The 12,834-nt window shown below is 43.9% G+C and overlaps 1 protein-coding gene across 1 annotated transcript; it reads right to left on the reverse strand.

Annotated features, from left to right (window-relative positions):
• Positions 1 to 9,663: 9,663 nt before the first annotated feature.
• Positions 9,664 to 11,913, reverse strand: ch25hl2 (cholesterol 25-hydroxylase like 2). The gene has a single exon (XM_043721353.2). It carries the CDS (start codon positions 11,067 to 11,069, stop codon positions 10,161 to 10,163), a length of 909 nt encoding a protein of 302 aa, XP_043577288.2. The 5' UTR covers positions 11,070 to 11,913; the 3' UTR covers positions 9,664 to 10,160.
• Between the last annotated feature and the right edge of the window lie 921 nt (positions 11,914 to 12,834).

Raw genomic sequence — 12,834 nt, forward strand, 5'->3', positions numbered from 1 at the left:
GCGTACAGTTCTGGTCATCACATTATAGGAAGGATGTGGAAGCTTTGGAAAGGGTGCAGAAGAGATTTACTAGGATGTTGCTTGGTATGGAGGGAAGGTCTTACAAGGAAAGGCTGAGGGACTCGAGGCTGTATTTGTTAGAGAGGAGAAGATTGAGAGGTGACTTAAATGAGACATATAAGATAATCAGAGGGTTAGATGGGGTGGGCAGGGAGACCATTTTTCCTGAGATGGCAATGGCTAGCACGAGGGGACATAGTTTTAAATTGAGGGGTGATAGATATAAGACAGATGTCAGAGGTAATTTCTTTACTCAGAGAGGAGTAGGGGCGGGGAATACACTGCCTGCAACAGTAGTAGACTCACCAACTTTAATGGCATTTAAATGATCATTGGATAGGCATATGGATGATAATGGAATAGTGTAGGATAGCTAAGTTTCAGATTGGTTCCACAGGTTGGCACAACATCGAGGGCCGAAGGGCCTGTACTGTGCTGTAATGGTCTATGTTCTATGTTATATCTAAAGGAATTCCACGTTCGAGGGCAAAACGAAGGATTCTCATTTTTTTAACTGTATCATTTTCTGAATCCTGCTATTTGCAACCTCACTAATACCTGCTTTATTCACATTCTTTTACTGAGTGATTCCCATGCCTCCGTGTTGAAATGAATGATTCCTGCTTTCATTGTGGCTCCTTTGAAGGAGCTCTCCTTTTCCACTGTGGCATGAATACAGTCTCCAAAACTTTACATAGCTGTTAGAGCAAGTCTGCTTAGACTTTTAGTTTGTCCAACATTATCACTTTAATAAAATAAAGAACTGCAGATGCTGTAAACCTGAAATAAAAACAGAATTGCTGGAGGAACTCAGCAGAAACTCAGCATCTATGGAGAGAAAAGGGAGTTAATGTTTCGAGTCCATTGACCCTTCTTCAGAACATTATCGCTTTAATTACTGGCTTTGCAAAACTCCCAGATTTGTGTCTTCAGGTTAATTTTTTTTTTGTGGCTCTTTACTTCCTTTACTGTAGTTGTGCCTCATGGTGCTTGTTCATTATCATGATAATACTCAATCTGATTTTTAAATTATTTTAAAAATGTTTTTGTTTTACCAGTCTGGATTATTTTTATTTACCTGTAGAGTTTCCCCAGGGACTGTAACCTTTACTCAATGAGATCCCAATGTCTGTTCACTCACCACTGGAACGTTGATGGGGAACTGCTCTGACAACATTGCTTCACAATGTAGTTTGTTTCTACTTTGGCATTACTAATCCTGCTTCATAGAATCCATAGGATCATCGAATCCTTACAGTGTAGGAACAGGCTGTTCAGCCCCATGAGTCCACACCAACCCTCTGAAGAACATCCCACCCAGACCCATACCCTTACCCTATCACAGTAACATTTCCCATGGCTAATGCGCTAAACCTACACCATCCCTAAATACTATGGGTAATTTAGCATGACCAATCCACCAAACCTGCACAACTTTGGACTGTGGGAGGAAACTGAAGCAGGGCAAAAACCCACGCAGACTCGGGGAGAATGCACAAACGCCACACAGACAGTCGCCCGAGGCTGGAATTTCCTGGGTCCCTGGCACTGTGAGGCAGCAGTGCTAACCTCGAAGCCAGTGTGCCACCCAGGGAGTTGCACATTCTGCTGCTGTAGAATTCTCTTACCAGATCTGAAATGCTTAAGCCCATTACTGGAGTATTCTTCCTTGTTGAAGATTGTCATGTTTCCTTCTTAGGGTTCTCAAATCTTCAGCTCTTATCTGCTGCTGATTTGCCATGGGAGCAAGTCTGTTCCAGCCAATCTCACACTGCTCTTCACTATTTGTCAAATGTGCAGTCAAATCAGAACCATACTGCTGCCAACCTCAGTGCGTGGGCAGTCCTGCTCTCTACACTGTATGCTCATGGTGAAGGCTGCTGCCACCATTCACTTTAAGTGGAGGAAACTACAGGACCTGTTTGGTCTAGTGTGGTAGAGGCAAACCACATCCTGGTCTATCTTGAAGAGTATTATATGGTTAACAAGATTTAGTCTATTACATGTTAGCAATTGATTACTAGTTACCTTTATATGATAGGCATTACTGAATCACTTTGAGGAAGACTCGATGTTAGATCTTATTCTTTCAAGATCCTATGTTGTTCTGTCCACAAATCCACATCACATCATGATTGTGCGTGATGCTTATATAGCTCCTGAGTATTAATCCTTTCAGACCCATGTGCACTTGGTTTTGTGGTTGGGTTGGGTTGATGGGGGGAGTGTCAGGTGAGGTTGGGAAGGTAGTCAAGTAGGTAAGGGATAGTTGGATCAGGATTAGTTAGCTGGTCAGGCAGTAGTCGGATTTGTCCATGGGTTTAGTCAGGTGGTTGGGGAGATATTTGAGTGGTGGTGCAGGTTGGGGGCTAGGATTGGGAGGGAGTAGTTGGGTGGTTGGGAGTCAATCTGGATAGGGTGGGCAGTTGGGTCTGGTGGGACCATAGTTAGGAGTCAGGAAGGGAAGTTGGGTGGACTGAGGAGGAGAATCAGGCTTTGTGTGAATGATTGTAGGGCCAGCTGTATAATTACTCAGGAGATAGACAGGGTTATTTATGTCATACATTTCCGGGGTAACTATCTTGGGAAAAGACCAATCAGTGAAACCTGGCAGGTATCCAGCACAAAATAAATGAGAAACCTATCACTGAGGGATCTGGAGCCCACAGGTACAATCATTATTGCATTACTGTGTTGTTGAGCAAAGTTGCAATAGGCTCAGTCTTTAATTTCATCTTCACTGTGATTTCATTGTGATTTTACTCCCTGATTTGCACCCAATGGAAAAGCACCAGATAAGTCCGTGAAGAATCATAGAAGTTCACAGCAGAGAAGGAAACCATTCAGCCCATTCTATCGGTTCCAGCTCTTGGCAGAGTAATCCAAATCTAATGCTATCGCCTCACCATCTCCCTATTGGCCTGTGGGTTCCCCTAGGCCAAAGCTCAAATTTTATTCCAAAGTCCCACTGAACTTGGATATAACCATAGTGGGGAATGACGGGGCATTGGATATAGAGGTCTACTAGAATGTGTTATGGGCCAGACCAAACCTCCTCAAAATATGTTAAGTAGATAGCCTAGACTACAAGTTTTTCTTTTTGTTAAAGGTAAGTGTAAGGCATTGTGTTCAGGAGTTGATAAAGCCTGGACCTGGAAAAAGCATAGCAGATCAGGCAGCATCTGAAGAACAGGAGAGTCGACATTTCGGGCATAACCCTTCTTTAGAGATCCTGAAGAAAGGTTATGCCTGAAATATCAACTCTCCTGTTCCTCAGATGCTACCTGATTTGCTGTGTTTGTTTCAGTGCCATGCTTTATCAACTCTGACTCTTCAGCATCTGCAGTCCTCACTTTCTCCATTGTGTTCAGGATGAAATTCAATTAGTCAAATACCGGATTTGAAGGAAATCACATTTTATTGTTATACTATAGTTAAATACAAATAAAAGAAAGAAGAATTGGAATAAATTAACTCTATTCGAAAACTTAACAATAATAGATATTTAACTACTAAACTGCAACTGTTCCAATATAGTAACATTCCATGAACACACTTGTGACAAAGGCAAACTCAGTAAGATAGATTGTCTCACATGCAAATCTCCAGTCCAAGAGGAAAGAACATCAAGAGAAAACTCTGAGTGTGTGAGAGTGTGTGTGAGAGAGAGAAAGAAAGAGAGGATTTGTGTTTTACTGCACCATAAATGTGTAGCAGCTTCTAAAGCCCAACAACTCCTGAAAGTTAAATTAGAATCCTGGTTCTGTGGGAACTTGACCTACTCCTTCATGCTGCTTCTATTGTTCCAACTTAATAAAAGCTCAAGGCCTCACAAACTGCTTGCTTTATTGCCTTGGAACATACCACTCTGTGCTTCTTTGTCAACCTCGCTTCATAAAAAAAAAATTAAGGACAAAATATACCTCTTAAAGCCATAGTATTGTCACACTTCCCCCTTAAAAAATGAACCATCAATATAAAAAAAGCTTCATTTTAAAAACCTGTACCCTTACTCTATTAGCACCCTACAATGCATATGTATTACATTGACTCTAAGCTTGCAAACTTTCAACACTTCAGTCCATTTCAATCCATTTCTTCACTCCTGAACATCTTCATCTTCCTTCATCATAGTTGTGACAATGCAGCGGCAAATATGTTTTCTTGTCCTGCCACCTTTATAATTTGACCCTTGATCGGATTGTATTTCTGCGGACAGTCCATATCCAGTAAAACATTGAGTAATGCTTCTACAATCCTTTTAGCTATGATATTGCATAATGGAATGACCTCTAGAAATCTTGTAGACACATCCATTATGGTCAACAAATACTGCTTCCCACTTTTTGATTTAGGTAGGGGTCCTATGCAATCAATTAAGACTCTTGTAAAAAGTTCCTCATATCTAGGAATTAGTATTAAGAGTGCTGGTTTTCTCTGTGCAGTTCAAGCCAAAAAAAAGATTTTGAATTGAATTTAATTCAATTTATTGTCACGTGTACCGAGGCACAGTGAAAAGCTTTGTCTTGCGAGCAATACAGGCAGATCACATAGTTAAGTAGCATAGATTAGTAAATAATAGGTAAACAGCAGCAAAAACAAAAACACAGGTACAGGCGAATGTTAAGAGTTTGTGAGTCAATTCAGTATTCTAACAACAGGAGAGTCGAAACTGTTATGAAACAGGTTTCTGTACTTTCTCCCCAATGGTAGAGGTTGTCGAAAAACATTGACAGAGTGGGATGTATCTTTGAGAATTCTGGCAGCCTTTTCTTGACAGTGGGCCTGGTAGATGGATTCTATAGATGGGATGTTGGCCTTTGTGATTGTCCGGGCCAAGTTCACCACTCTCTGTAACTATCTCCAATCTTGCCATGCCAGGTAGTGATACATTCAGACAGAATGCTCTCAATGGTGCACCTATAAAAGTTGGCAAGGGTATTCGCTGTCATGCCAAATTTCCTCATCTGCCTGAGGAAGAAGAGATGCTGTTCGGCCTTTGTAACCAGTGCGTCCATATGAAGAGTCCAAGAAAGCTTGTTGTGGATGACCAGTCCCAAGAGCTTAACATGTTCTGCCTCTGTGCTGTTAATGTGTAGAGGGACATGAGTAACATCCATCAAAAGTCAATAATGAGTTCCTTGGTTTTGCCAGCATTGAGAACTAAGTGCACCATTTTTCTAGGTCTTCCACCTCCCATCTGTAGTCTGTTTCGTCGCCATCTGAGATTCGACCAACTATGGTGTTGTCACCAGCAAACTTGTAAATGGCATTCGTCTGGTATGTGGCAACGCAGTCATGGGTGTACAGTGAATACAGTAGGGGGCTGAGTACACATCCCTGGGGGGCTCCAGTGTTGAGTATTTATGAGAATGAAATATTGGCCCCAATCTTCACTGATTGTGGCCTGTGGGTCAGGAAACTGAGGATCCAGTTGCAGAGAGTGTGGCTTAGTCTGAGATGACTAAGTTTAGTAATCAGTCTCGAGGGGATAATAGTGTTGAAGCTGAACTGTAGTCAATGAATAGGATTCTTAAGTAGCTGTTCTTGGTATCAAGATGTTCTAGGGAGGATTGAAGGGTAAGTGATATGGCATCTGACGTGGATCTGTTGGTCCGATAGGCAAATGTGGAGTGGTCCAAAATAGTGGGGAGGCTGGAATTGATTAATGCCATGACCAGCCTTTCAAAGCACTTCATGACCACTGAAGTAAGGGCCACAGGGCGGGGTAGTCATTGAGACATGCTGCATGAGCCTTCTTAGGTACAGGGGTGATGTTGGCCCTCTTGAAACAGGCAGGAACAGTGGCCTGCTGCAGGGAGAGGTTGAAGATGTCCGAGAAAACCTCTGCCAGTTGATCTGCGCATGCTCTGAGTGCACGGCCTGGTACTCTGTCTGGTCCCATCCCTTTCCTTGGATTCACAAAATTTTGGCTTGAGTTTTCCTTACCCCAAATGACCTCCTACTGATAATTCATGTGGTACCCACAACACCTTCTTTCTAAAATCCAGTCATACAACTTGGTGAACTTCTGCATTTTCATCCACATGAATATGTGCTGGTCCCCATTTCCTCATCAAGACTTAATTTTTAATGTACTAACATTCTGGGATACACTGAGATTTTTCTTCTGAGTATGTTTTTTGATACAACTGCTTTAGTTTTTCATCTTTCTGTTATAACTCAGCTAATTTCTCCAAGCTAAAAATATCCATTTGGTCCTCCACCTGTTCTTGTTTGTTCTTGATTGTTTGATCAAATATAGTTTCTTATAATTGAACTTCAACTTCCTTAACTTTATTCCTTGATTTCTCCTCCTGGTTCAGCCTGTGGCTTTGTGACCTGGTTACCATGCAGCCAAGAAAGAAAAAAAATCCCAGGATATACCTCCTAAAGTACCTTAGCTGTCTGAATTTCCACTGGCGTTTTAACCAGAGTAGACATCACTCCCAACTGTGATCCAGCTATATCATTACCAAGGACAACCTGTATTTCTGGAACCAAGAATTTCTCTATTACTTCAAACACCACTTCACCACTTTTCGTTGGACTCCCCACTCTCAATTTATAAAATAGAACACTACTCTGCTCACCATGAATTCCACAGATCACCACCTTTTCTGGCAATACTCTTTCCGAATTATAAATCTCCTCATCTTTCACCATCAATGATTTATTTGCTGCCATACTTCTTAAAATTTTAATTTCTTTACCTGCTCCTCCTGACTGACATGAGAAAATCTTACCCATGCAAGTGCATTCTTTCAAGTTCTGGCACTTCCTTCTCAACCAATCGCTGTTCATTCTTTTGCAACTTAAAAAAAACCCAAGCTGTCTACTTTATTGGTTTGGAGCGGATCACTTACACTTCTGTTTCAACCTCTTTTCATAAAAAGCCAAAATACATCTCTTAAAGCCATAGCTTTATTTTCACAAATGAACCTCACTTGCTATCACTTCATTGGGCTAGTCTGCCTGGGAAAAGGCAGCAGTAGTCACCAGTCCATGGTGGTGATGGCTATGAGGAGCATTTGGAGGACAGGACCACAGAGTATTCATCTTTTCCTCTGGCCTAGCTCCAAACCTTTGACTGAGGGAGTCAAGACCTTCAGTTCCAAACTGATGTTTGGAATACTTTTGTCTCATTTACATTCCTTGCCACTTTTTCTGGTTCTGCAGCAATGTCCCTATGACAGCATCATCATATTCTCCCCTTCATTCTGACAGCCTCACCTTGGCATTGGGAATGCTGCCAAGGATCCCATTTTTCAGCACATGGCCCATAACTTTGTTTGTTTTAGTGTTGCATGTGTACCTCTTAATTCTCCTTCAATGCTCTGAGGGTTTCTGCCCTTACCAACCTTACAGGTCGTGAGTTCCAGATTCCCACCACAGCCTGGATGAAAAAGCTTTCCCTTGACATCCCCTCTGCACCTCCTGCCCTTAATTAAAACCTATGCTGCATACTGATCCCTCCAGCAAAAGTTTCCTTCCCAGCTTGGTCTATACCCCTCCTAATTTTATATATGTCCTCCCTCAGTCTCCTCTGCTCTAAGGAAAACAAATCCAGTTTGTCCAATCTCTTTTCACAACTAAAATTCCTCAGCTCAGGCAACATCCTGGTAAATTTCTTCTGCACCTTCTCCAGTACAAACACATCCCTCCTATAATGTGGATTCCAGAACTGCACACAATACTCTAGCTGTCACCTAACCAACATGTTATATAGTTTCTGTATCACTGATCTTAAACTCTATGCCTTGGTCAATAAAGACAAGTCTCCCATATGCCTTCTTAACCATTTTACCGATCTATTCTGACACCTCAAGGGACCAGTGGATATGCGCATAAAGGTAGCTCAGATCCACTGTGCTGTCCAGGGTCCTATTGTTCATCGTATATTCCCTTCCCCTATTTGTCCTCAACTCATTCTATAAATATCTCCTTTCGTGTTACCCGCACCGCACCTCCAGCAGAGGAAATAGTCTATTTATTTGCCCTATCAATACATTTCCATAATTAATAAAAACATTCTTTAATCATCTCGGCCTATTCTGCCTCCGTGAAACAAGTCCCAGTATCTCAAAACTCTTTTTAATCACCTTTCCCGTTTAGATTAGATTTCCTACACTGTGGAAACAGGCTTTTCGGACCAACAAGTCCACACCGACCCTCCGAAGAGCCACCCAAACTCATTCCCCTAAATTTACCCCTGACTAATCTACCTCGCACTATGGGCAATTTAGTACGGCCAATTCACCTAACCTGCACATCTTTGGACTATGGGAGGAAACCGGAGACCTAGAGGAAGCCAACGCAGACACGGGGAGAACGTGCAAACTCCACACAGACAGTCGCCTGAGGCGGGAATTGAACCCAGGTCTAAGGCACTGTGAAGCAGCGCTAACCACTGAACCACGGTGCCAGTTCTGCTAAATTTGGATGAATCCACTGGGTATCCTATGACTTCCTGGAGTAACTTTTTCCAACACTGCAACCAGATTCAAACTAGTGTTACTGTAACATATCCCTCTTGGACTATGTGCTCGTATTTACATAAACTCTGTCACCTCGATTCAACCTCTCGTCTGTTGGTTTAATAGTTATAATGTTTAAAGTAAGATTGTTATAAATTTTAGATTAGATTAGATTACTTACAGTGTGGAAACAGGCCCTTCGGCCCAACAAGTCCACACCGACCCGCCGAAGCGCACCCACCTATACCCTTAATTTACCCCTTACCTAACACTACAGGCAATTTAAATTAACTAATGAACCATTTTTAATAAAAGGTCTTTGCTTTTTTTTGCATCGGAAAGGGCAGGACGAAACGAAAAGTAAAAAAAAGTGTGCTGGAGAAACTCGGAAGTATGTGTGGAGAGAAAACAACAGACAATGTTTGGAGTCAGGCTCCATCTAGGATACGTTGCATTATGCAAAGCGCAGGGCAGGGTGACTTTGAGGTGGAATATGTGTAAATAAGGCACCCACAATTGCCTGCAGATATTATAAACTGCGTGAAGAGTAATCCGGTCACATCTGGATAAAAAGACTACCAAGAAAGGGAGACCGCAGCAGTCAGAGAGCGGTGCGGCGGCCACTTTGTCAATGGATCAGAGGTCATTGACCAGGGAAGACTGTCTCTGCCTACAGCCCAGCATTGTAAAAATGATTTAAATAAGGTTCTTTTAACCGCGCCGCGAGTTGTTGGCTTTCTGCCGACCCATCAGATGTGTCAAAGTTTTTAAAACAAACCTTAATAAAGTAACAATTCAGATGTATATAAGTACATAAAACAAAGAATTGGGGCTGCTGGAGATTTGAAACAATAACAGAATGTTTGACAAAGTCAGCATCTGCAGAGAGAGAAAAACAGTCAACATTTCGAGCCCGGTAACTGAAGAAGAGTTCTGAATAAGGGTCACTGGACTCGAAACGTTAACTCTGTTTTCTCTCAGACCTGACGAGTTTCTCCAGCAATTTCAGAAAACAAGTTTGTTGTGGTAAAGAGTTTTGTGCCAACACTTTCTACTGGATGTCCCACCGTCTCTTCATTATCTTCCTCCCCTCTGCTCAAAAACATTGACCACGGTATCGAGTGAGTACGAAGTGATCGCTTTTATTTAAACTCCAAGACATACAATATTTTCCAAAAAAAAACGTATTTACATTGACGCATTCCGCGCCCCCTCTAAAGATACACAGTTTATTCCTTTCAGTGGAAGGGGCGCACATTTGGAAAACAGACTGAATGGGGAAGACAGAGCGTTCATCTGGCTGTTTCCACTTTATGTTACAAAAGATCATCGAAACATTCCAAAATCTGGCACATTGTTAAAGCCGGACATTGTTATGATATATTTGCTTAGTTGAAATAATAAAATGGAAGACTCCTAAATATCGTATATATTTACACTTGGCCACATTCAAAATGTTTGTTTTTCTTAAAAAAAAACTCTACAATAAATATAACCTAGAGTCTGTGAGCATTAGAATATACCTACAGTTCACATTGCTCAAGACTGGTATAATTTCTACCAGCTCAGCCGGCTTTCCCTTGGGGGTTCCCAGCTTGATGAGGTGAAGCTTCGTCGTGGCTGTCAGTTTTGGTCTTCGCTCGCTTTGCGTCTCTTTGTTTGCATCTCCAGGACGGCGGGCGAGCGTTTGCACTCACAGTGAGTCCCACAGAGCCAGTCCCAGTGAGAGAAGAAAGGCGCGAAGTGGCTCTGAGGCTTCTGGTGGTGAACATCATGTTTGACCGTGCCGCCCCATAGGCCGAACGGGATGAGATTGTGAAGGGCCCAGGGGAAGTCGTAGCCGCTGTGATCATCGACGGAGATCCAGATGTTGAAGACCATGAAGGCGAACCCGGTGAGGCAGTGGCACTGCAAGATAATTGGGTCGATGGTGGTCCAGAAGCCAACGCTAACCAACTCCCAGGCGGAGAGGTACTGAGTGGACCAGGAGAAGGGGGCATAGTATTCGTGGTGGATGGCGTGGAAGGTGGTGTAGAGCCAGCGGACTTTGTGGTGCATCATATGCCAGAAGTAGTACTGGAAGTCGAAGAGGATTGTACAGCCCAGGATGCCAATGAGAAACTCGGAGACCAGCGGTGCCTCCTCCTGTAGAGGGATCGGCGGCCGCCAGTACCACTGACCCACGGCGGCTGGAAAGACATAGATCAGGTGGTTGTAGCCAGTGTGCCACAGGGTCTTGAATATGTCTTCCCAAGTGACATGCTGTTCGGGGTGGATCTTGTACCTCCTGATGAGCGGGCACCTGGGAGCCAGCAGGTCGAGGATCATGTAGAAGGTACACACGGCGAAATAGGTGGAGACCGAGATGACCACGGGGAAGAGAGGCGAGCGGAGGGCATCCTGGTGCTGGGAGCGCAGGTAGTCCCACAGGGGCTGCAGCAAGGACTTGGTCCAGATGTACTGCGTGATGTTGGCGTTCTGGATCACCTGCACATAGGGGTCGAAGACTCGGCTCGAACCTACCGAATACATCCGGAGGGACAGTGTGTTTCACTAGTGGCCAGGAGCGGGAAAAATAAAGAGACACGTTGCGCCGATTCTCCCCAGACCAGCCTGAGGCAAACTTTGGAAATGGATTTCAAGAAATGTCGTTTCTCGAAACGTTCACATGCAAACCAGGGACGTCTCCCCTTTGCTGCCCCCTCACTCTGAGCCCTGCCTCAGTGTCTCTTGTGTTGGAAGGGCTCTGAGGGAGAATGTGGAAACACTAACTATCTGAACGTGCTCCTGGCCAGTCCGCGCCGAATGGAAGGTCCCGTTGACCCCACTCCTTTTTGAAGACGCCCAAGAGCTGCGATTGGTCCTGGAAACGCGATGGAAAACTCAAAGGTCAGATGAGGGGCGAAGAAGGCGGGAAATACACACACACACACACATACACACAGAGTGAACGGTTCAAATGAAAATCTGATTTAATTTTGGCAACCCAATGCTAATGTGAAACTACCAACCCCTTCCACATGGAAATATCAATTCGTCTGGGAAAAAAAAACCTCTGCAGAACCCAATACACACCGACAGCGGGTCTGTGGACAGCTTAATCTTTCCGCCCTGTCCAATCTTCCAACAATGCTGGACGCCTCCTCCAAAAAGTAGCGCCCCAATTACATAGAATTTGACGAGTTTCATTAAAACTCAAAGGAGGGACTTTCTGTTTTCACTGGCTGCCCTCAAAGCGCCTCCCGCTGCCTCCGCTCACGGTGAACTCAGACCTAAGTTTGCGCGTTATTCATCGGAACAGCTACTGAGCTGAACTGCAAACAAATGAAGGGATTGTGAAAAGTTGTTTTCCCCAAAACAAAAATCTGAGCGGAAAGACTAGAACAGGAAATCATCACGAAGCCAAGCACTGCACATTGAACCGACTCATCTCAAAATTAAAGGCTGCTTTCAAATCCCCAATTCGTTTTTTCTTCTTGTTGCTTATTCCTGCTTATCCCCTGCGTTCATGAGCACGCGTAAACTGTACCAAGGCAAAATACACCAACGTCTATTTCCGAAGTGACCGCTATTTCAATATTCCAAAAGAGCCATTACAGAACGGGAGAGCTTTCAGCACAATTAGCGACGGCTTATAGTTATTTAATTTTACGCACAGAATCCAGAAAGAAATATTTTTCAGCCCCCCCCCCCCCCCCCCGCTGCTGCTATCATTCTGATGAAGAGCCACCGGACTTGTAAACATTAACGAAACGTTAACTCCGCTTTCCCCTCACAGATGCTGCCAGACCTGTTGAGTTTCGCAAGCAATTTGTGCTTACGTTTGCAATCTCCAGCGTTGGCACCTCTTTGTTTCATGTAAGGTTTAGGAAACTGAAATCAATTAAGGATCTTGAGGGATGCAAGGGAAGCAGGAAAGAGTGTAAGCAAGTTCTGCAGGGATGCTCATAGAAGGGCCAGTGCAGAATCCACGGGGCAAGTTGCCTCTTTCTGCACTGCAGGGATTCTGTGACTTTGATCTAAATCAGTCGGAAAGTTGGGCGGAGAAAAGGCCGATGCTTAATCCAGGAGAAAGTGAGGACTGCAGAGGCTGGAGATCAGAGTTCGAAAAGTCTGGCGCTGGAAAGGTGCAGCATCCTCGGAGCAGGAGAGTCGAAATTTCCGGCATAAGCCTTTCATCAGGAATGTGGGGGAGGCGTGGGGGAAGGGGGTTATGGGATAAATAGGAAGGAGGTTTGGGCCCGGGGCAAGGTAACTTGGAAGACGAGAGGTAGGTGCAGGTGGGGGAGATGGTGGA

This window comes from Chiloscyllium plagiosum, unplaced genomic scaffold, assembly GCF_037043375.1.
Source record: "Chiloscyllium plagiosum isolate Xiang-an unplaced genomic scaffold, Cpla_swu_hap1 HiC_scaffold_2, whole genome shotgun sequence".
Lineage (NCBI taxonomy): Eukaryota > Metazoa > Chordata > Chondrichthyes > Orectolobiformes > Hemiscylliidae > Chiloscyllium > Chiloscyllium plagiosum.